Source organism: Arvicanthis niloticus, chromosome 1, assembly GCF_011762505.2.
Source record: "Arvicanthis niloticus isolate mArvNil1 chromosome 1, mArvNil1.pat.X, whole genome shotgun sequence".
In the NCBI taxonomy this organism is placed as follows: domain Eukaryota; kingdom Metazoa; phylum Chordata; class Mammalia; order Rodentia; family Muridae; genus Arvicanthis; species Arvicanthis niloticus.
In genome coordinates this window covers 67,633,789-67,657,019 of record NC_047658.1, presented here as the reverse complement: position 1 = coordinate 67,657,019, position 23,231 = coordinate 67,633,789, and the positions used below count along the sequence as shown (strand labels likewise).

General features: G+C 37.1%; 1 protein-coding gene across 2 annotated transcripts in view; it reads left to right on the top strand.

The window, feature by feature from the left end:
- Acer3 (alkaline ceramidase 3) overlaps positions 1-23,231 on the top strand; it is an 82,535-nt gene that overhangs the window by 37,829 nt on the left and 21,475 nt on the right. The window contains exons 3-7 of one of the 2 annotated variants that reach the window (XM_034516349.2): positions 2,601-2,653; positions 4,839-4,891; positions 6,462-6,543; positions 12,520-12,555; positions 21,837-21,895. In XM_034516349.2, coding sequence (XP_034372240.1) covers positions 2,601-2,653; positions 4,839-4,891; positions 6,462-6,543; positions 12,520-12,555; positions 21,837-21,895 — 283 coding nt within the window. The remainder of the gene's footprint in view (positions 1-2,600; positions 2,654-4,838; positions 4,892-6,461; positions 6,544-12,519; positions 12,556-21,836; positions 21,896-23,231) is intronic. The other variant, XM_034516359.2, reaches the window with a different exon arrangement.

Sequence of the window (23,231 nt, the reverse complement as noted above, 5' to 3'; positions counted from 1 at the left end):
AAAGTGTGGATGTTTCAGTTCTTCTTAGAAGTGGGAACAAAATACTCATAGGAGGAAATACAGAGACAAAATATGGAGCAGAGATTGAAGGACAGGCCATCCAGAGACTGCCCCACCTGGGGATCCATCCCATAGACAGACAGCAAACCCAGACACTATTGTGGATGCCAAGAAGTGCATGCTGACAGGAGCCTGGTATAGCTGTCTCCTGAGAGGCTCTGCCAGAGCCTGAAAAATACAGAGGCTGCTGGTTGCAGCCAATCATTGGACTGAGCATGGGGTCCCCAGTAGAGGAGTTAGAGAAAGGACTAAAGGAGCTGAAGGGTTTGCAACCCCATAGGAAGAAAAATATATCAACCAACCAGACCCCCCAGAGCTCCCAGGGACTAAACCACCAACCAAGGAGTACACATGGAGGGACCCATGGCTCCAGTCCCCTAGGTAGCAGAGGATGGCTTTGTTGGATGTCAATGGGAGGAGAGGCCCTTGGTCCTGTGAAGTCTTGATGCCCCAATGTAGGGGAATGCCAGGTCCGGGTGGCAGGAGTGGGTGAGTAGGTGGGTGAGCACCCTCATAGAATCAGGTAGATGGGAAATGGGATAGTGAGTTTCTGGAGGGAAAACTGGGAAAGGGGATAACAATGTAAATAAAGAAATGTAGCCGGGCGGTGGTGGTGCACGCCTTTAATCCCAGCACTTGGGAGGTAGTGGCAGGCGGATTTCCGAGTTCGAGGCCAGCCTGGTCTACAGAGTGAGTTCCAGGACAGCCAGGACTAGCAGAGAAACCCAGTCTTGAAAAACCAAAAATAAAATAAAATAAAATAAAATAAAATAAAATAAAGAAATGTAACTAAAAAAAATCCAATAAAATAAAAGAAAAAAAGTACTAGAAGGAAGGAAATAATAAAGATTAGAGCAATACAAATAAAATAAAGAAAAATACATATGATCAGTGAAATGAAGATGATTAATTACAATTGATACAGTAATACAAAAGAATCATAAGAAATTATTAAAGAAATTATTAAAGAAATTATTATAGTTATATGCCAACAAATGAATATAGAAATATATAATTCCTGGACATACACAGTTTACCAAATATTGAAAAAGATGCCATCTGCAGTCATTGGGTCGAAGGCAAAATATTTTCATAAATGAAATGCCAGAGAAAATAATAGACTATATACCTTATATATACAATACACAAAAATAAATTTTAAATCGATCAGAAATATAAGTTTTAAAACTAAAATATTAAAAATGCTGAAAGGAAATGTGTGACTTTATGTCCAGCGTCTTGAAATGACTTTCTGTAATTTAAATTTAGATGTAAGGAAAAGTAGACAAATTGAGCTACACACCTGGTAGGTGTAGTGGGACATAATCCCCACCACTTGGGACGCTTGCCTAGATACATAGTAATACATGTGAGGCCAATCTGTACAATTTAGACTCTGTCTCATGATACAGTTTCTCTTTAGCTTGGGATGCTCAGGGGTAGAGCATTTGCTTACAATGAACACAGCACTAATCCCTAGTACTAGCAGAAAGGGAGGAGGGGTGTTTTTCTTTCTCCTTCCACTTAGCATGGAGTGGAATGTATGGATTGTTGATACAATATTTATTATCAAAGCTCTACCTAGCTGCAAAATTTTATTAGCCATGCTCACAAAGCCCTTTTTGGCCAGAAAATTGAAAATATCTTTATGCCTTTTTGTACGTATCTCTGTAATTGTTTCCTACATATTTAAGTTGTATATAAACTATTATATAAAGGAACCTGAGTTAGAATACCTTCCTTATTACTTAATGCCATGTATAGTCCTTTGTTGCCAGTGAATTACATGAAGGCCAGATGGTAAGTGATAATGGTTCTCTGTAAAGATGAAAGGAACTAGAGCATACATTGGTCAGCATATTTGGCATAGCATAAAACTTCAATACATAGAACTATTTTTTTTTTTTTGTAAACTGCTTATAACTTTTTAGGATACCTCCATGTAACTGTTTTCTTTAATGCTGTTCTAAAATTACATAGCAAAGAGACACAGCCCAAAACTACCACCAGTGTCTGAGATGTTCCCTTGGATCCTTAACTGTGTCATGGAAAGAATTATAGAATGGGTCACAATGAAACTAAGTTAATTAAGTATTTATACATAAAGACTGCAGTACACCCAAAGGTGTCAGTATCTCCAGAAAAGTTCTTAAGAGAGTTGCATTTATGTGTCTTTACAGTAGTTTTGTATATATGATGATATTGTGACTCTGTAAATTATATTGCTAGGTTTTATAGATCAGAGATTGCTAAAAGCTGACCAACTGTACACATTAAAACTTATCCTGAGCATTCAATACTTCATAGAAATAATAGAGTATTGTTAGTATACTAAATTACTTAGTAGAGAGAATTTTAGAAAAATTATACTGTGCTTGTTTTCTTCTATGCCAAAATCTTCAATCATAGCACTAACTCAGCATCAGCTGTATCTTGTCACAAGACCTTAATAAACTTACTACTTTCTAGTGTCTTCTAAAGTCACTCTGGCCTCCAGAGAATTTCTTCTGAGTCTTTTTATTTGTCTGTCTTAATTTCAGTGGTAGGAATGGGATCCTGGTGTTTCCACATGACTCTGAAATATGAAATGCAGGTGAGTAATGGCAAAAGTTAATGATTATTTCTCTCAGTTTAGAGACGCTTGCAATTCAAGAAAAGACCCTATAGCTAAAGGATAATAAAAGCAGGCACTTGACATCTTTGAAGTCTTCCACAAGTCAAAGGACTCAAATTGGTCATATAAAGTATTATGGCTTTCTATGTATGTATGCCAACTCCATGCAGGCATATGTAATTTTAGAACAGCATTAAAGAAAACAGTTACATGGAGGTGTCCTAAAAAGCTGTAAGCAGTTTACAAAAACATTTTATTCTTAGATGCCTGCAGCCTTTCATGTATTGGTGGCATTCTTTTGGGGTGAACCCTGTTTAGTTTTTAGCTTTGCTTCAAAGTGGTTATATATCTAGTCATTTGAACCTTTTTAGCTTTGCTTCAAAGTGGTTATATATCTAGTCATTTGAACCTTTTGGCTTATCATCACTAATCCTTTAGTTCTGCCCATAGTTTAAACTCACAAATTTTGAGCAAAGTTTTGTGACCTGGCCTTTGCCAGATTTTGCCGTTTGTGGTGTAAACACAGGCATAGCACATTTTAGGCAAACACTTGACCAGCTGCATCCTCAGGATTATCTTCATAAACATACACCATCATACTTCAGAGCTCTGATCTTTTGCTGGTCTCAATTTTTTTACAGTTTTGAAATGAGACTTTTGTATTTGCATTGCTCAATTTTTAAAATGGATGACTTGAAAGAAGGGGGACTGATTGCTGGGAGGAAAAGCACCAACAGATGAGTGATGAGGGCAAGTAGGGACAAAGTAAAATGATGTACAAGTACAATAATGTCAGCAATACATTTTGTTGTTGTTGTTTTGGTTTTTTTGAGAAAGGGTTTCTCTGTCAAGTCCTGGTTATTAAAACTCAAAATTGATTATTTGTATGCCAAGTACAGAAAACCCAGATTTGGTTCCCAGCATTCATATGGCAGCTCACAACTATCTATAACTCCAGTTCCAGGGGATCCAACACCCTTTTGCAATTAAGATGAAACTTAGTGAGATAATACAATAAGGAAAGGTGCTTGCTGTTAAGTCCAACTACCTGAGTGTGATCCATATGATCCCAATGGTGGAAGGAGAGAACCAACTTCCATACTTTGTCCTCTGATGCATGCCCAATAATATCCCTCTTGCTGCTAAATAAATAAAGTAAAAACAAAAATAAATAAGGTGTGATGATAACTCAGTCAGGAAAGTGCTTGCCATACAAGTGTGAGAATCTGAGTTTGATTCCCAGAATCCACATACAAGTGCCAAGAGTTACTGGTAGTATAAGCTTGTAGTCTCAGACAGAGACAGGTAGATTCTTGGTGCGTTATGGCTGCTAGCCAGTTCACCCTAATTGCAAGCTCCAGATTAGTGAAAGACTCTTGTTTCAAAAAACAAGATAGGGGGTGCCTGAGGAAAAACACCACTTGCTTTCACAACCATGTGCACACCAATGAATGCATATTTATACTTTTGTAAATGTAGTTCTTTTAAGTAAGCCACAAATATTTGGAGTTCAGACTTTTCTCCTGAGCTACAATTTGTCCTTCTCATGCTTGATTGACATTTCTATATATTATCTATGTCAGGTACTTTAAACTCAGAATGCTGAAAATTGTTCTCGTCATTTTCTCTGTTTCCATAATCTCATTAAACTGTACTAATATATTCTGAAATGTTAAGCAAGAAACTTGATATATCCTTTATACTTTCTTTTTCTTCACCTTTCCATAAAATTAAAACAAATCTCTGTTTATTTAACTTTCTAAATATTTCTCAAATCTGCACATTTACAACCATTTCTGATTTTGTTGACCTGGACTCTGATTGCTCTTTGGGAAAGTCAGTCAGTCAGATGTGTCACTTATATGTCAGCCTTAGAAGGGATGGATAGACAACTTTGATGGTTTAAAACAACAAACTGTACAAGTAAATTTGGCGGTTATGAATATATTAAATATTAGTAAAAGAAATTAAATAAGAATTAATGATTTTAGGGGGAGCAACTAGGAGTTAAATCCAGGGCCTGTGCATGCTACACAGTGCACTGTGCAATTGAGGCATTTCCCTAGCTTAAGAGATGCCCATCATAATCAATCTGAAGTTTTATTTTAACTTTCATAAATGTAGCTGGTCTATATTCACATCTTTGTTTCTCTGCTTTATGTAGCTGTTGGATGAGCTCCCCATGATTTACAGTTGCTGCATATTTGTATACTGCATGTGAGTACTTACAGTTAAACATCAGTTCAGTGTTTTATGGTCCAATTACATTACTGGGCTGTGTAATGTAAAAGATTAAAAAAAATGTGACATCAATAAGAGTTTAGTTTCTGGTAAATTGCAGTAAGGTTTTATATCAACAACTATGATTTCAAAGCCCTAATGCCTGTCTTAACTTGACTTAAACATTTTTCCTTTTCTTGAGTGAAGAATGTGTTCAAATTGTACCATAAAATTGTTCCATAAAAGTTTGAGGGTAGTGTCTCTGTACTCTAGTATGAATGGATTCTTTGTAGTTTCTACTTTTTAAAAAAAGACTATTATTTTATGTGTTTGAGCATTTTGCTTGCATGTATGTCTGTGCAATATATGCATACCTTGTATAAGAAGGGCAAGAGAGGGTATGGATCCCCTGAAACCAGTTACAGAGGGTTGTGAGCTACCATGGATGTGTTAGGAACTGAATCCAGCTTTTCTGCAAGAGCAGCAAGTACTCTAAAACTGAGCCAGCACTAATTTCTTCTAAAGAAATTTACTTTTTTAAATTTGCATTTTAATTTAATTTAATTTTTTACTTTCACTTTATATCCTGCTCACTGCCCCCTCCCAGTTACCTCCTCCCATAATCCTTCTCTCATCCCCCTTCTCTTCTATGAGCAGGTGGGGGCATCCCTGAGAATCCCCCAACTGTGGCTCATCAAGTCTCTAAGAGGCTAGGCATATCCTCTTCCACTGAAGCCAGACAGGGCAGCCGATGAAACCAAATAGGAGGAAGTACTATCTTACCTCATTAGAACTGGAAAGGCATGTCCTTGTGCTTCTCTCTTTTTCTTCATTTTTTTTCTTTCCACATGGCTTTAAGTCTTCTATTTTTCTTTCCATCCAGTTTATTTTTCTGCTCATTATTCATTTGTTTATTCACTTTGGCTGCCAGATATCAGCCTCAGGCTATCTAATATCACATTTAACTCCCATTACTTAATTGACTTAGGTGTCTTTTTTAACTCCATATTTGAAGAAGACATTCATGACTTTGCTGAAGTCTTGTGACTACTGCTGATCCCATTAGCCTCTTGTCATCTGTATATAGTTCCATATTCTTTCCCTTCCCTTCCCTTCCCTTCCCTTCCCTTCCCTTCCCTTCCCTTCCCTTCCCTTCCCTTCCCTTCTCTTCCCTTCCCTTCCCTTTCTTCTTTCTTTCCTTTCTTCTCCCTTTCCTTACATTTCCTTTCCTTCTCCTTCCCTTTCCTCTTTTTCTCATTCCTTTCTTCCTTCTTTCTGGTTTTTCAAGACAGGATTTTTCTGTGTATCTCTGGCTGTTCTGATATTCACTCTGTAGGCCAGGCTGCCCCTGAACTCACAGAGATCACCTGCCTCTGGCTCCCAAGCTCTGAGAATAAAGGCATGCACCACCACTGCTTGGCATTTAGTGTTTCTAACACAGAGGGTGGAAGGGTAGAAATTCTGAATACTTCTGAGTCATAAAGGCATGTGGGCAAGTTGTAAGCAGCATTCAGTTTGTTCCTGGCTATACATTATAAAGTAATTTTCTTTCTCTCTTATTTTAAAGGTTTGAGTGCTTCAAGACAAAGAGCTCAATAAACTACCATCTTCTTTTTACCCTAGTTCTATTCAGTTTAATAGTAACCACGGTAAGTTATACTTTATCTCCAGTAAGGTGTGCCGTGTAGGAGATTGGAACAGTCAAGTTTCTAGTGTTTGTCAAGCTATTCAAACTGAAATATTTTTATGCAATTGGAATGTCTTATTTTTAGACTTTGCATGTTTATTTCCTTTTCAAAAATTACCTTTAATTGAAAAACCTTTAAAAGTTTATTTTAGGTTTATTTATTCTAATTTTTGAGTGTTTTGTTTATGTGTATGTGCACCAGCTGTGTGACTGGTATTGTCTCCAAAGGTCAGAAGGCACTTCCCTGGAACTGAAGTTTCAGAGGGTTGTGAGCCACCATGTAGATGCTGGGAACTGAATCTGGGCCCTTTGCAAGAATGGCAAGTGTTCTTAACCAATGAGCCATCTCTCGTCTATAGTCCCCAAAATAAATTTTAATTTTTTTAGAAGAAGAAAAGGTTGAAGAGTAAATATTTAGTTAGTAGCAATGGTTAAAAATGATTTTCTTAAAGATAAACTTACTAAAAACAAGAAATGAGGTTTTCTACAATGGTCTTATAGTAACTGTTTTTATTGTTAACCGTGAACTAAGAAAATATTAATTGGAACATTCATTGGAAATCTATATCATGTACTAGAAATACAGAAGTAACTCAGAAGCAGTTGCTGTCTATGAGAGAATTCATTCTACTAGGGAAGTTAAATGTGACAAAGAATAGCGTCAAAAAATAGTAACTCCAAGAGCAAAGGTCAAGACCTGTCGTCTGGTGATGGGAAAAAAGAGGATCAATTAAGACCATGTGAGTGCATTTAGCACATCATACATATGTGTAATTTTTGTCCTTATTTTTTTTTAAGTAATTAATTTGGGGACTGGAGGGATGGCTCAGTAGTTAAAGTGCATACCCTTCTTAGAAGACTTCACTCAGGTTCCCCCATCAGGTGGCTCACAAACCTTCTAACTCTAACTTTTTTATTGGATATTTTATTTATTTACATTTCAGATGTCATCCCCTTTTCCCATTTCCGAACCCCCCATCCCATCCCCCTTCTCCTTTTTGCTTTTATACCATTTGAATTATATGCAACTAACTCTAACTTTTGATGGACCTGTTGCCTTCATGACACCTACACTCATGTGCAGCCATGTTCATTCATGTGTGTACATATGTGTACATGCACACACACAAAACATAATAAAATAAATTGCTTTAAAATGTAATTTACTTTTGAAGCCAAGATGATGGATGATATATGCTTACTATCCCAGTATGCGGAGGCTAAAGCAGAAGGATAAGCCTGAGCTACATAGTGTGTTCTACACCAGCTTCAGTTGTATGACTTTGTCTCAGCATGCCCCACTAACCTCCTAATTTTAATTTAAAAAAAAAAAAAAACTGCCTGGTGAGGATCACACATGGGCTTGAGGCCAGTTTGGGCTACATCATGTTCTGTTCTGAGCCTAGAACTTAGTTAAAAACAAACAAACAAACAAACAAACAACAAGGATTACTGCTTATACAAGGCATGATGACTTGAGGCTATCCCGGGGTACATCAAAACTATGTCTGAGGAAGCAAAAGCAGAAACAAAAAAATTTACTGTTTGAGAAGTTCAGGGCAAGATTCAAAGCGGGTTTCTTGAGTTAGATTTTTGACTGAAGGACAGGAGCTTTTCAGTTGTTTGGGCAACAGTGTGGTAAAGCACTTTTAGTCTTTTATATTTCCATACACACAAACCTTAGAATAGCATTTTTGCTATTTTTTAATTGCTGTTTTTTAAATTATGTACTATGTGCCAGATGTTTACTGTATACTTTGCCTTGATTGTTCAATTAAGTTATCATAATTGAGAGAGGTTTTATAGAGGTGATTGCTGTGTGGTAAGGGCATGTAGCAAATGGCGCTAGTGAGTTAGACAAAATGTCATGTTATACCGTCCTATGCATGCTATGTATAAGAGTTTACATTTGTCTAAGTTTAGTTTTGATGCATGAAGTAAAAAAAAATGTAATCAGACAAGTTTTAGAAAGAATACTTGTTATATAACAGAATGTAGATTAAAGGAGTCTGGAAATTAAATGAAGGAGATTAAATTAAATTGCATACTTTGTAAAATATGGGACTAAGACTGAAGTAGTATAGCTGTGGAGATAAAAAGAAGCTGAAGTACACAGTCAGTGGGATGTGTGACCCATTGAGTAGAGGAGATGGAAGCAGAACAAAGACAAAATGGCTTCTCCTGTAAGTGACGGCACATGCCTGTAATCCCAACACTTAGCAGGCCAAGGCATGGTAGTCCCAAGTTTGCAGCTAACATAGACAATACAGCAAAACCTTCTTTTAAAATTAAAACATGGAGCCTAACATGTTGGGACAGGCCTGTAATCCCAGCACTCAGGAGGCAAAGGTAGGAGGATCATGAGTTAAGGGTCATTCTTACTACATATAGCAGATTCAGAGCCAGGCTATATGAGTCCCTTTGTTAAAATATAAAATTAACTTGTGGGGCAGTTTGATGAACACCTTTAATCCCAACACTTAGGAGGGAGAAGGAGGCAAATTTCTTGAGTTTGAGGCTATTGTGGTCTAGAGTGAGTTCCAGGAAGGCCAGAGTTACACAGAGAAACCCTGTCTCAAAACAAAACCCCAAACAAACAAAAACAAACTAAAGAAAAAATACATAAAAAAATAATAAAATTGCAGTTGTAATTCAGTTGGTAAAGTGCTTACCAGGTACACAGAAAGCCCTAGACTACATCCTCAGGACTGAATAAAACTAAGAGTATTGTTTGGATGTCTGCATTCTCAAAACCTAAGTTAGGAAGGTGGAGACAGGAGGACCAGATATTTGAGGTCTTTTTTTTTTTTTTTTTTTTGGTTTTTTGAAACAGGGTTTCTCTGTGTAGTCCTGGCTGTCCTAGAACTCACTCTGTAGACCAGACTGGCCTCGAACTCAGAAATCCGCCTGCCTCTGCCTCCCAAGTGCTGGGATTAAAGGCGTGTGCAACCACCGCCCTGCCTTGAGGTCATCTTTAACTATATAATGAGTTTAAGACCAGCCTGGGCTATATGCCCTTAAAAAAATAATAAACTGGACCAGCAAAAATGGCTCAGTGAGTAAAGGGACTTGCTGCTAAGCCTAACAACCTAAGTTTGATAATTGGAACCCAAATGGTGGAAGAAAGCTAAATTCTTTTCTGCAAGGTGTCTTCTGGTTTGCACACACATGCCATGGCATGAGTACATGAACACACACACACACACATACACACATGCACACACACTAAATGTAATAAAAGGGAAAGTTTTTAATTGAAATTGAATGATTGAACTATAAGCATCTTTTTCAGGAAAGATAATTAGTAAGTTTATGCTATGGTATAGGAATGGATAAATTTGGTTTATGATATGTTGAGTTTCAAGTATTCATTATTGATTCCGAGGGCTTAACAGGTAGGCTGGACTAAAGATGTAGATTTAGGAGTTGGTTGGGTGTAGGTTATATAAAAAAATATGGGGATAGGTAAACTATTACCAAAATAAAGTGTGGTATTAAAACTAAAAAGATACAAACCTACGGAATGCAGACATTTAAGGACCACATAGAACTATGACCAGCAAAGGAGGCTATAAAACCATTAATCAGAGACACAGGAAAAGATAGAAGCCTTTTCTAGAAGCAGAAAGTAAGCAGGGAAGGTAAGGTGACTCAGCAGGTAAAGGTAGCTTGCCTTCAAACCTGGCACCGTGAGTTCAGGTCCTGAACCCACATAATGGAAGGAAAGAATTTGCCCTTGGAAGTTGTCTTTGGACCTTCACAGTCATGCCATCATATACATACACACATACATACATACATACAATAGAAAAAGATAAAGTAACTATTAGTTGTCTCTGAGTACGTAAGAAAAATAAAGATTAACAACCTACTAAAGGAAAATGTCAGCTATTTAAGATGCTAAATAGAATATTCACTGTTTTCCTGAGTTTCTATATTTTGCCTAAACTCTGTACTGGTTAATAATGAAAGAAGCCTACAGACTCAGAGATGAAAAGAAGTCATGCTATTGTATTAATGAAGGGAATAAAATCTAGAATATCAGTGACTTGCCTAGCCAACTAAGTTTATGTAGCAAATTGGCATCAAAATCAAGACTAGACCCATTTGTAAGTTAAAAGATGTTATAATTAGAAACAAATTAAGCTTTGGAATCAGTTGGATGTGACTTTGGATCTAATATTTTTACTTAGTTCTTTCTCACCTTTAGTTTTTTCTTACCATAAAATGAAGAATAGAACATGTTTTCTGCTAACTATAATATGAATACATGGCATGTGATAAGGACTCCATGATTCTTAGCCTAAAAAACAGAATGTTTTAGAAACATACCCTTAAGCCTGGCCAGTTGGTGCTCACCTGTAATCCCTATACTCAGGAGATGGAGGCAGGAGGATTGTGAATTCAAGGCCAGCCTAAGATACATAGTGAATTCCAGTTAGTATTTTGAAATAAAGACAGATTAAACACATTCTCCTTATTGATTTAGAGTTACAGGTAATATATCAGTCAAAGCCCTTTGACTGCTAAAAGGAAGTAATTGTGATCTTTTTATAGTAAGAAACTTATTTCAAATATAAATTTTCAGCTAAGTTTTAAAACTGTATTGTTTCATTAAATTATTACATTAAATGAAGACATAAAGATGTCTAACCCCAATTCTAGATATCAAAGAAATTGCTAACTTATAGGGGAAAGCAACAAACCAGTAGAATGCCATAAAGCATAGTTCTCGACCTGTGGCTCATCACAGATAACCTACACACTGCATGCTTACATTACAGTTCATAACAGTAGCAAAATTACAGTAATGAAGTAGCAAGGAAAGAATTTTATGGTCATGGCATGGTCATGGTCACCGCAACACCGGGAACTGCACATCATTAGTGTCACATCATTAGAAAGGCTACTGCCATAAAGCTTATAGGTAGATGGTGAATAGTTGCTTCTGTTGGAAGTAGAAGAGATCAGAAAAGATTTCAAAGAGGAATAATTTGTGTTGAATTGTTAAAAGTATTTTCCAGTTAGGGAATATTTCTGAACAAAGTAAAGAGCAGTCTGTTTACAGATGCAGAAGCATGAAAGTGATATACTCAGAGAAGCACAGTGCTGTCTGGAGATTAGATGAGGAGGAGACAGCACTGAGGCCAGACAGAAAGGCGGGAGCGGCAGGAGGCTTTGGATGTCAAGTTGAGAAACCTGAACTTTGTCATGGTAGTGTAAGAGTCATTGAAGGGTTGATTTAAATTTCGATTCCTCTGTACTGTGTCATTTAAAACATGTGCATCTGTGGACAATGTGTACATATTAAATTTTACAGAGGCATTGAACTTAACACCCACAAAACATTGAAGGCTGAAACTTGGGTTTGTGTAACTGGAGGTTCATCTAGGTAGTGAATAGTTTGGAAGCAGAAGTGGGCATAAGAAATTTGTTTCAATGTCTTCACTTACTGATAATCTAGTATATCTAGATCCTTTCATGTACTTTGGCTTAACATTCTCCATTCTTCAGGTAAGGATCAATTCTTTTAAGCTAAAAGACACTTGACAAAGGCCTGTAGCAATCAAGTAGCAGAGCTAGAAATTTTACTCTGGTCTCTGAATACAGTTTTCTTTCTACTGTAGAACAGATATGATAAAGGGATTGTTGACGTAGTTTATTCACCCTTCATGAATAACCTTGTATCCTTGACCCTCCTTGATGGTAACACTAAGACCAATGCTAAAGTAGTCTATCACTGATTTGAAGTATTTCATTATTTCATTTGCTATGGCAGGGCTAGTCCTTCTGTGCCATGCCACCTAACCTGATTGGTTTTATGTGGCTGGAATCTGGTTGGAATAACACTGGGGAAGAGGAAGTTTGGATTTGCAGAGTGGTTGGAATAGGTTTTTATATACCTCCCTTCACTTACGTTTCTTCTAATATTTTTCAGATTTACCTAAAAGTAAAAGAGCCTATATTCCATCAGGTAATTTTTTAAAAAGATATATTCATGTTATTTATATGAGTGTTTTGCTTACATGTTTGTCTGTGTACCATATGTGTGCTTGGTGTCAGTGAAGGTCAGAAGATGTTTTTAGATGATGTGGAACTGAAGTTATGGATGGTTTGGGGCTGACATGTGGATTCTGGGAATCAAACCTGGGTTCTCTATAAGAGCAAGTGCCCTTAACTACTAAGCCATTTCTCCAGTGTGATAGTTTTTTTAAGTTATGAAACATTTAATTGTTTAACAGTACATGCCTGTTGTCTGTTTTTCCCTTCTCTAGGAAGTTATATGCAGATACAACTTTTGAAAATGAAGTGGTAAAATGTCAAAATTTTACAGTTAGCCTAGATCACTGGTTCTCGACCTTCCTAATGCTGCAACCCTTTAATACAGTTCCACATGTTGTAGTGACCCCAAACATGAAATTATTTTGTTGCTACTTAATAGTGGTAATTTTGCTGCTTTTATGAATTATAATGTAAATATCTGCTATGCAGAATATCTTATATGTGACCCTTGTGAAAGGGTTAGTTCACAACCCCCCCCCAAAGGAGTCATGACCCACAGGTTGAGAACCATTGGCCTAGAATGATGGCACATTCCTGTAATTTCAATATCTAAGAGATTTTAGCAGGAGGATCAGCACTTCAAGGTCACCCTCATCTACGAAGTGAGTTCAAAGCCAGTGTGGGCTACATGACTGCTGGCTATACCCAGGCTGGCTTAGAGCTCTATGGCCTTCAACTCAATAGAGATCCACCTGCCTCTGCTTCTTGCCTGACTGCTGTGATTAAAATGTGACATTACCCCCAAAAGATTTTAAACAAAGATCACTTCAAAACAAAGCTGCAAACAGGAGTTAGGTCTAGGTAATAGGAATATACCTGGTACAGCCAATGTCACAGTCCAGCTGGATGTTGATATCCAATAATACAAGTTCAGTATCGCTCCTAGAAGCTGAAGAAACCCTGGATATTCATGCATATGTACATGCATAAAATCTTTTTATGAAGCCTAATGTGGTAACCACACACCTCCAAAGCCAGCACTTTGGAGATGGAAGAAAGAGGCTCAGGAGATGAAGGCCAGCTTAGGCTGTATTAAATCTTCTGTCAAAAAAAGTCTTTATAATATTATGATCTAGAGAAGACTAACTGCAAAGTCCTCAAATATTTTCCCCTTATATATTTAGTGGATTTTTTTTTGAGGTGAAGGTTATAGATGGAGTCTTTTGCCTGATATCATACAAATTTCAAACTTCTCTTCTCACTGACAGCCCTATGAATTAGGGATTACTATGTATTTTAAGAAAAATGAGCTCAGATATGAAATTAGTTGCCTTTACACAACAAATACAGTATTTATGAGGCAGAGCTAGAATTATAACCTAGATTTACATGACTTGCAGTTTGAATGAGAATATTCTCCACAGGCTCAGATGTTTGAATATTTGGTTTCCAGATGAGGATGCTGTTTGCAAGGTTTAGGAGGTATTCTCTTTTGGATGAAGTATGTCACTAGAGGTGGGGTTTGAAAGTTTTAAGACTTAGTGCCATTTTGAATTTGCTCTCTGCCTTCTTCTTGTGGTTAGAGATGTGAGCTTTGTACTCTAGCTACCATTCTTTTAGCCTGCTGCCTTCACTCTGCATAATGGACTCTCTCTGGAACTGTAAGCCCAAATAAACCCTTTCTTCTGTAAGTTCCCTTGGTCATGGTGTTTCCTAAAGCAATAGAAAGTAACTAATATATGACTCCTGAAACCATTCTTTTAACAAATTAGTTACCACACACACAGCCCTCAGGGATGTCAGATGATATATATATATATGCCTGCATATACACCTGAGTGCAGAAGAGGGCACAAAATCTCATTATGGATGGTTATGAGCCACCATGTAGTTGCTGTGAATTGAATTCCAGACCTCTGGAAGAGCAGCCAGTGCTCTTAACCATCGAGCCAGCTCTCCAGCCCCTCTTTGTACTGTTTTGTTTGTTTGTTTTTTCAATAAACTGTCAAGCAGTTGAACAAACTACCTGTATTTCCCACTAATGGAAGAAGTTACAAATATAGAATGAGAAAGTTAGGCTTGGTTGTGCACATCTTTAATCCTAGCACTCTGGGGCCTGGAGCAGGAGAATGGATTAAGAATTTGAGGTCAATAGTAATATGAACTCCTGGTTTGGATGCTTTATTTAGAAAAATCTACAATAAATTTAGTATTACCAGTAATAGGTATCAAATGGATATCATGTTTCTTCTTATGTGATTCACTACCACTGTAAATTTTAGAACTAACATGAATCCAATGGTATTTGGCATAACACTCGAGATGGCTCCTTACCCTTAAACTCTGAACCTCCTTCCAATAATTTGAATAGGATAAAGAGCATCAATCTGTTGTTCCAAATGCCTATCTAAATCCTCTTGTATATTCAACACATTAGTAACATTTTTTTGCTAAACAATTAACAAAAGTAGCTGTCTTTTTTTTTTTTTTTTTTTATTTTAAAGACAGGGTTTCTCTGTGTAGTCCTAACTGTCCTGGAACTCACTCTGTAGACCAGGCTGGCCTTGAACGCAGAAATCTGCTGCCTCTGCCTCCCAAGTGCTGGGATTAAAGGCGTGTGCCACCACTACGCTGCTTCAAAAGTAGCTGTCTTAACTTCTTGTGTCACAGCAATTGCAGAAGTAGTGGTGTTAGCAATTAATGTAATTAAAGCTGTTATACCAGCAATAATCAAGCCCACTACCCTCTTGCTTCTACTTAAAGCTTAACTCGTTTCTTCCAGTACTTGCAAGCTATTTTTAGAACACCAAGGTTCTGTGATACTCAGAGCACTAAAACAAAAGCTGATTGATAGACCTCTGTAACTGACATGCCAGATTTTAAAACACAAACACAATTAGAAGGTGTATAATCAATGCAACTTACATTAAATACTGTAGAAGAAACAAAAGTAATTTTAACTTGACAATTAAAAGAGCCTTAACACATGTACCAACACATGTTTGAAATCCAGATCCTGCCCCAACTTTATCTGTTGCTAAAATAACATCATAAAGAACTGCAGCTAATTTCCATATGTCTCTGAAAATGTCCAGAACCAAACTTCCAAATGAAGACTGTTATTTCCAATATTGAATTGATTTCTAGACCAGTCCATGATTGAGTCTGAATAACTGGTCACATTTAAGAACAATACAAGAGTCATTATAACTTCTCTTTTTGATTCTCTGTTCCACAAGGTCTAAAAACTTGAGGCAAGGCAGCTTGTCCCATCAGGGGTATAGGTAAGCAATGGTGGGTCGGGAACTTATGTCCAATACAGTTTCCAGTCACCATTGTCAGGGCAGTCAGCAAGCTCACAGGTCAGCATCATTCCTTGTCTTGGCATCAGCATGTCTCACCCTTCCCTCTGATGGCCACCATGCTTCTTCAGCATCCTGCAGAAAAAACACAAACATGCCCTCTTCCCCATATTTAATACCTGATCAGGATCATGCCTTATGCCAGTAAGTGGATCCTTTCCTTTCACCTATGCATAAGTATGCCTAGTTGTAGAGGGCCATAGACACTCAGCAGAAAGTTCCTTGGCATTCAAATTTTTTTTAAAAAAAATTAAATAAAAGATAAAAAGAACATGATTTAAATAAATTTATGGTGTAAAGGGATATACCTTCCCCCTTTTTTATTTTATGAAGATACTGTTTTAAAGTTCCATGGGCCCATTCCAGTCTCTTGACCTTGACAATTATAAGGAATCCCTGTCACTTGAGGGTACACATCATTTTAATAAATCATAAAGAGATATAAAAACAAACCCAAACTAAAGGAAATTCCCCAGAGTAACTTGGTTATAACCTTTAAAAATATCAGAGTCATAATCCAGACAGTATATGCCTGTAGTCCTAGAACTCTAAAGGTTTAGGGAAAAGGATTATAAATTCAAGCCAGCCTAAGCCAAGTGTTTGTTACAGTATATTTGAACCTGTTTCTAGTGAGGGTGTGGCTCAACCCTTAGCACATACCTTTACTCTGGCTGGAAGTCAAACACACCCTTAGTACTCCTTTAATACCAAACAAAGTAAGTAAAGTTAGTTTATAGAAGGAAGCACCCATGTTTGAATGTGATGTTTAATAGAGTTGCAGAAAAAAAGTAACAAAATCAGAAAGATTTGACAGAATAGGATATGCCCAACTCTCAAGAGAAAAGAGAGGAAAGGAAAGCTACTTAAGGGAGAGACAGACAGTACAGGAGGAAGAGAGTACAGCACAGGAATACAATAGAGTTCCTGGGAGAGCAGTGCAGTAGAATTGAGAGGGAGAGTAGAGCAGCACAGAGGGAGAAGGAGGCAGGTTTACCGGGAGAGTTTTACAGAGACAGATTGAAGAGAGAACAAGCTTGACATAGGTAAAGACAGAATAAGCAAGAGAATGAGAAGGAGCCAGAAGACTAGAAAAGATTGCTAGAGTAGTTTGAAGTCAAGCAAAGGTATTCAGAGGCCTAGAGAAAAGCCAGATTGAGTAAGTCGGCTGGGAGAGGAATTTGAGGCCAGAACAGTTGAGTTGAACCAGCCAGCTAGAGTTCAGAAAGAACAAGAAAGGCTAAGTTTACTCAGCAGCAAGTCTGAGAGGCTGAAAACATTCTAGGCCTAGATCAGATTATACAGAGGGTGGAAGCTTCCAGGACTAGGCCTAGGTTAGCAGACAGAGACAGTAAGCCTCCCAGATAACAGTTACAACTGGAGAATAAAAGTTACTTTTACAGCCATGTAACAGTATTCTGTGGGCCACAAAGCTAAATTCATCAAACACATGGAAAGAGTGAGGAACTAGTGTGAACTAAGAAGACTTCAGAGAGTATTCTAGCTTGCCTTCTATTGCTGCAATAAACACTTGACCAAAAACAACTTGAAAGGGAAAAAAGTGTATTTCATCATACAGCTTAAGTCCACCATATACAGAAGTCAAGGCAGGATCTCAAGCGGGAACTTGGAAGTAGAGCTCAAGCTGAGACCACAAGATTTACTGGCTACCTCCTCGTGGATTTCTCAACTGGCTTTTTCTTCCTTTTTTAAAGAGATTATAATGTAATTACCCTTCTCTTTCCTCCCTCCAAACCCTGTCATATATTCCTCCCACTCTCCTTCAAATTCATGACCTCTTTAAAAAAAAAAAAAAACTAATTGTAATTGTATGTATATGTGTATATGCATATGTTCTTAAATATAATCTGCTTGTTCCATATACTGCTACCTGTATATATGTTTTCAGGGTGATCATTTATTTGGTACTGGACAACCAGTTGGTGTGTGTGTTCTTCCCTTGGGAATGCCATTTCTCCTATTTCTAACTTTCTTTGGTTGCCTATAGTTCTTTGTGTATGGTTGAGGCCTCATGGGCTTTTCTTTGTCCAGTTTGGCATCCTGATCAGTGTCATTCTTGTTCAGCTCATATTTGGACAGTTGTGTTGGTGGGACTTAATGGGTGTAGCTTCTGATATTACTAGGATAGTCACAGCAAACTCCCCAATTTTCTGCTCTTACAATCTTTTTATCTAAAATATTTTTATCTTTTTATCCAAAATATTCCCTGAGTTTCAGGCGTGGGAACTGTTTTATAGATGTATTTATTGGGACTGGGTTCTACCTCTCTGCATTTTGCTTGTGAGATTGCTTGTGGTTATTGGAGGAAAATCTACAACCACTACTTTACTAAACTAGCATAATCCCTAACAACAGTCTATAAACATTTGTCCTTGTACCCACAGGTAAGTGTAATCTTCTCCCATCATCAACAGATCACCCTCTCTTTGCAACAGATGGAGACTGTTACAAAAAACCTCAGTTTGCTTTTTAATAGTAACACAGGACCACTTTTACCCAAGGCTGACACTAGCCACGATGGGCTGGGGCCTCCCCATATCAATCTTTAATCAAGAAAATGCCCTCCAGATCTACCTATAGACCAATCTTACAGGCATTTTTCTCAGTTAAGGTTTCTCTTCCCACATGACCCCAGCTTGTGTCAAGTTGGAAAACAACAACAACAACAACAACAACAAAAAACCCAACCAACACAATTGAGAGGTGTGATGACTAAATGTAACTTTCATGCCCCATATAGTGGTTTTGCATGTGTTAGACATGGTCATACTATGCAGTCTAGCTGTCCTGGAGCTCACTATGTAGACCAGGCTGGCCTCTACCTCCTTAGTGCTGGAATTAAAGGCACCAACAACCATGCCCCACTAATTTTTCTTTGGGGTTTGCCTATTACAAATATTAAGACAACTATAAGTTTTAAATTAGGCTATTTATTATCATGCCACCAATATTATAGTCTCTGTGTTTATACTTTGGATATGTAATAGAATATCTTTGTTTAAGGAGATACATGCATCTAAATGTTTAGTTATAGATAAGTAGTTAGGTAAAGAGAGACAGAGAAATAATGTGACAAAATATTAAATGTTTGCAGAATCTGGATGACAGCTATACTAAGTAGATACCATTCCACACTATGGCATATGTTTTCACTATTTCTTGGTGTTTGGTCTTTTTAGAGAATGTCTCACTATATAGCTGAGGTTGTCTTCTGTTGAGCTACTTCCGCCTCAGCCTTCCAAGTGTAGGATTACATGTGCTACCACACTCAGCCTGTTTCCATTCTTCTAATGGCAGCTTTTGTGGAATTGGATTGCTTATTTTAAGATAAACGGTTAGTGGGGCTGGAGTGAGACTTCAGTGGTAGAATATCTGCCTAGGAGTCAGAAGGCCTTGGGTTGAATCCCTGTACCATGAAGAAACAAACAAACAAACAAAAAAACAGCAGTAAATGAGTCATCTAGTCTTTGACACAACTATCCATTATTTGAAAAAGAAGGGAAAGCAAACTTATCTAAAGAAACACTGGCTGGAAAGTTTAGAATCTTGATCTTGGGACACTGCATAAGCCATACAGACCTCTTTAAGCTTTTAATTTCTTGATTTATAAAAATAGTTAAAATGGGACAGCAAAATGGCTCAGCAGGTTAAAAACACTTACCATGCAAGCCTGATACTGAATTCGGTCCCTAGGTCCCATGATGGAATGACATTTCTACATACATGAATCCACAGTCACACACATTTCTCAAGTACAAACACACCCAATAACAGTACATTTAAAGCCTTGTAAAATGTTGAAAACAAGAAAATGTATTATTTTGTAAGTATCATATGAAAACAATGTAAGAAGGCAACTTAATAGTTACATTTATTAAACTTAATAGTACAATTTAATATTATCCTATATAGGTCTAGAGAGATAGTTCAGTGCTTAAGAACATTTGATGTGCTTACAGAGAACTAGGGTGCAGTTCTCAGCTCCCACAGGACAGCTCAGAACCGTCTGTGACTCCAGGTCTAGGCAATCTGATGTCTTCTATCTCTGCAGGTACCAGGCATGCACATAATATACATTCATACAGGCAAATCATTCATATTCATAAAATAAATGAACATCTTAAAACTGTATGTTAAGATGTCAAATGACATGTGAATTCCTGCCCATGATAAATGATGACAAGCTTCTAAAGGGTATTTGACTTAGCTCTAGAGATGAGTCATGATATAAAACTAAAAGGAAAGGGCTAATAAACAGCAAAGCTAGCTGGATTCAGTTTCATGAGTGGGAAAGTACTGATAGCAATTCTACTTTACTATAAAGTTCAAGGTGATCCAAAGATCTCCAAATGAGAGCCCAGATTCATTGATTTAATGTGATGGTCTTTCAAATAAGGTAATACCCTAATTACATCACTGCTGCATTAAATAGACACACACCAGTATATCTTAAAGTGAAGAAACAAAAAGAAAATCATTTGTAAGAGTAGATTTAAAAAAAAAAAAAAAGAATACCTAAGGAGCCAGTGAAGCCATTTTAGCAGCAAATTGACAAATCAGTAATTGATATCTCAGAGTGAGCCCATGTGTTGTCTCAAGGAGAGCTGTTATTGAATTTTCCTGGCAGAGTAGATGTCTATTAAAGATTGATGCCCAAATGTGGTACATCAGTATATGGAGACTTGTCTTTTCTCACGCGACCCTCAGATTTTGTTAAAGCATATAGTGTAAATAGTATGAAAAAACAAGAATCTGCATAGTTTGAGTTAACTTTTTCTATTATGTTTCTTTGTACATTTTATTATTAACTGTGTATCTCATATTCTTTATGTGCATGGGAACTTGGCCTGCATGTATGACTGTGTGAGGGAGTTGGATCCATTGGAACTTGAATTAAAGATAGTTGTAAACTACTAAGGAAGTGCTAGGAATTGAACCCAGGTCCTCTGGAAGAACAGCAAATGCTCTGAGCCATCACTCCAGGCCTTTATTATTAATTAGGAATGTAAGAAAACTAATGTGATAAGCATATTTGGAAAAAAAGATAGCTAGCAATTTTGATCTGTTATATGCTACAATGTATATAAATATGTACACATGCATATTATATAGTTTGATTTAACCAGTATCATACTAAAATATCTTTCTGTATAAATAAGTGAGAATTTGAAAGGATATTGATTTGTCTGCTTTTTCTCATCTTATTAATGACAAAGCTAGAAAAAAATCTTTTAAAAAATTTTATAGCCTATATTATTATATGATATTCTGATGCCCAGTTACTTTGAAATCTTATTTATTACGAGAAAGATCAGTGCTATGTGTTGGTTGACTGGCTTTGAGATAGGGTCTAGCAGTATAGGCCAGGCTACCCTCAAACTAATGATCCTCCTGCCTCAACCTCCTGAGTAGTGGAAATACAAGTATGTACTACGACACCTGTCTCTCCTGACTTTTTAAAAACTGACTTTAAACTGGACGTGGTATCATACAGCTATAATCTTAGCACTTTTGAGACTAAGGCAGGAAGATCCAGAGTCCCAGGCCAGTCTAGTCTATGTAGTAAGCCATTGTGTGAAATAAAAGGAAAAAAGGAAAAGAAATGGGAACTATGGATATATTAGCTCAGTGCAGGATACTTCCCTAGTATATATGAAGCTGTGGTTCAATACTTGTCACCACAAGATAGATAGATAGATAGATAGATAGATAGATAGATAGATAGATAGATAGATAGATAGATGGTGGATGGATAGACAATGGATGATGGGTGGAAAAGAAGGAAAGGAAGGAAGGAAGGAAGGAAGGAAGGAAGGAAGGAAGGAAGGAAGGAAGAGCTGTACTGATTACTTTCTTTTTCATTCCTATTCAGGTCATGTATGGAATGTTGGTCTTTACATTAGTACTTCGTTCTATTTATATTGTTACATGGTAAGTAGTTTGGGTTTGCAATCAACATTCTGATAAAATAAAAGGCTTATAACAGTAAGTCTAGATTCTAAGTTGGAATAAAATAAAACCTACCTGTAGCAGGATAGTGATAGAAAACTATAACCCAGCATTTATTTATGATGTATGGAAAACTTGTTCTTTGGGTGACTTATTAATGTGCATCATATAAAAGCAAGAGTTCTAAAATTAAAGAAATCTGAAGAAAATATATATGAGACATCGGCTTTAATATGTATACCATTAACTAGGATGTTAAAGGCTTTGAAAAGTACTAACATTAAAAAAATGTTTTCATTGTGTTGGAGAAAAGACTCAGCAGCAGTTAAGAGCACTGGCTGCTCTTCCAGGGGTCCTGAGGTAAATTCCCAACAGTCACATGGTGGCTAACAACCATGTATATTGGGATTTGATGCCACCTTCTGGCATGTAGGTATGCATGAAGATAGAAGACCCATATACATAAAATATATTCTTTTTAAAATTAAAATTTAAGCAATAAAAACCAATTTTGTTTCTTTCTCAGACTTGCTTGGCTAGATTAAATAGCACCTCTTAAGGAAGGCTGTAGTGTCATCAAATGTTTCACAGGCTGGAAAACGTCTCAGCAACAGCCCGCAGCTAGCAGGCGCATGGCCAGTTTCATCTGCCCTGCCTTCTCCCACTGCACATTTCATAGGATCACTTAAGAACTATACATAGTCTCTAATAAAATTTATGAAAATTACATAATATTCATGAGAGTACTTTAAACAGGTCCTAGCCATCAGTGGTGCTCAGCTCAATAAGTTGTATGGTCTGTGCAGTTTCCCCAGTTTTCTTTGTAAGACAAACCTTTTGTTTTACTTTGAGGCAATGTAGAGATGCACGTGTAGTGTAGTATCACAAGGCAGCTGATGCTGACACAACTGAGACACAAGCAGGTCAGCAGAAGGACCCCGCGTGGCTCCTTTATTTACTCCCTGCCCCCAGCTCCACTCCATCCTTAGTCTGGACAACTGCTCGCCTTCTGTTTTTACAATTTTGGCATGGTAAAGTTTTATAAATAAAATCATATAGAATATAACCTTAGAGATTTTTTTTTGAATTTCAGTAAAATCCTCTGGATACTAGTATAGACATTTTCTCTTGCTGTATAGTATTCTATATTAGTATGCTATAGATGTACCACAGTTGAGCAACTTCCAGATTGAAGCTGTCATAAAGCTACTGTGAACATCTACGTGGAGGGTTTTATGAAAACACATCTTTCCTTTTTTCTGGAATCAAGTCTCAGAGTGGAATTGCTGGGATGTATGGTAATTTTATGTTTACTTTT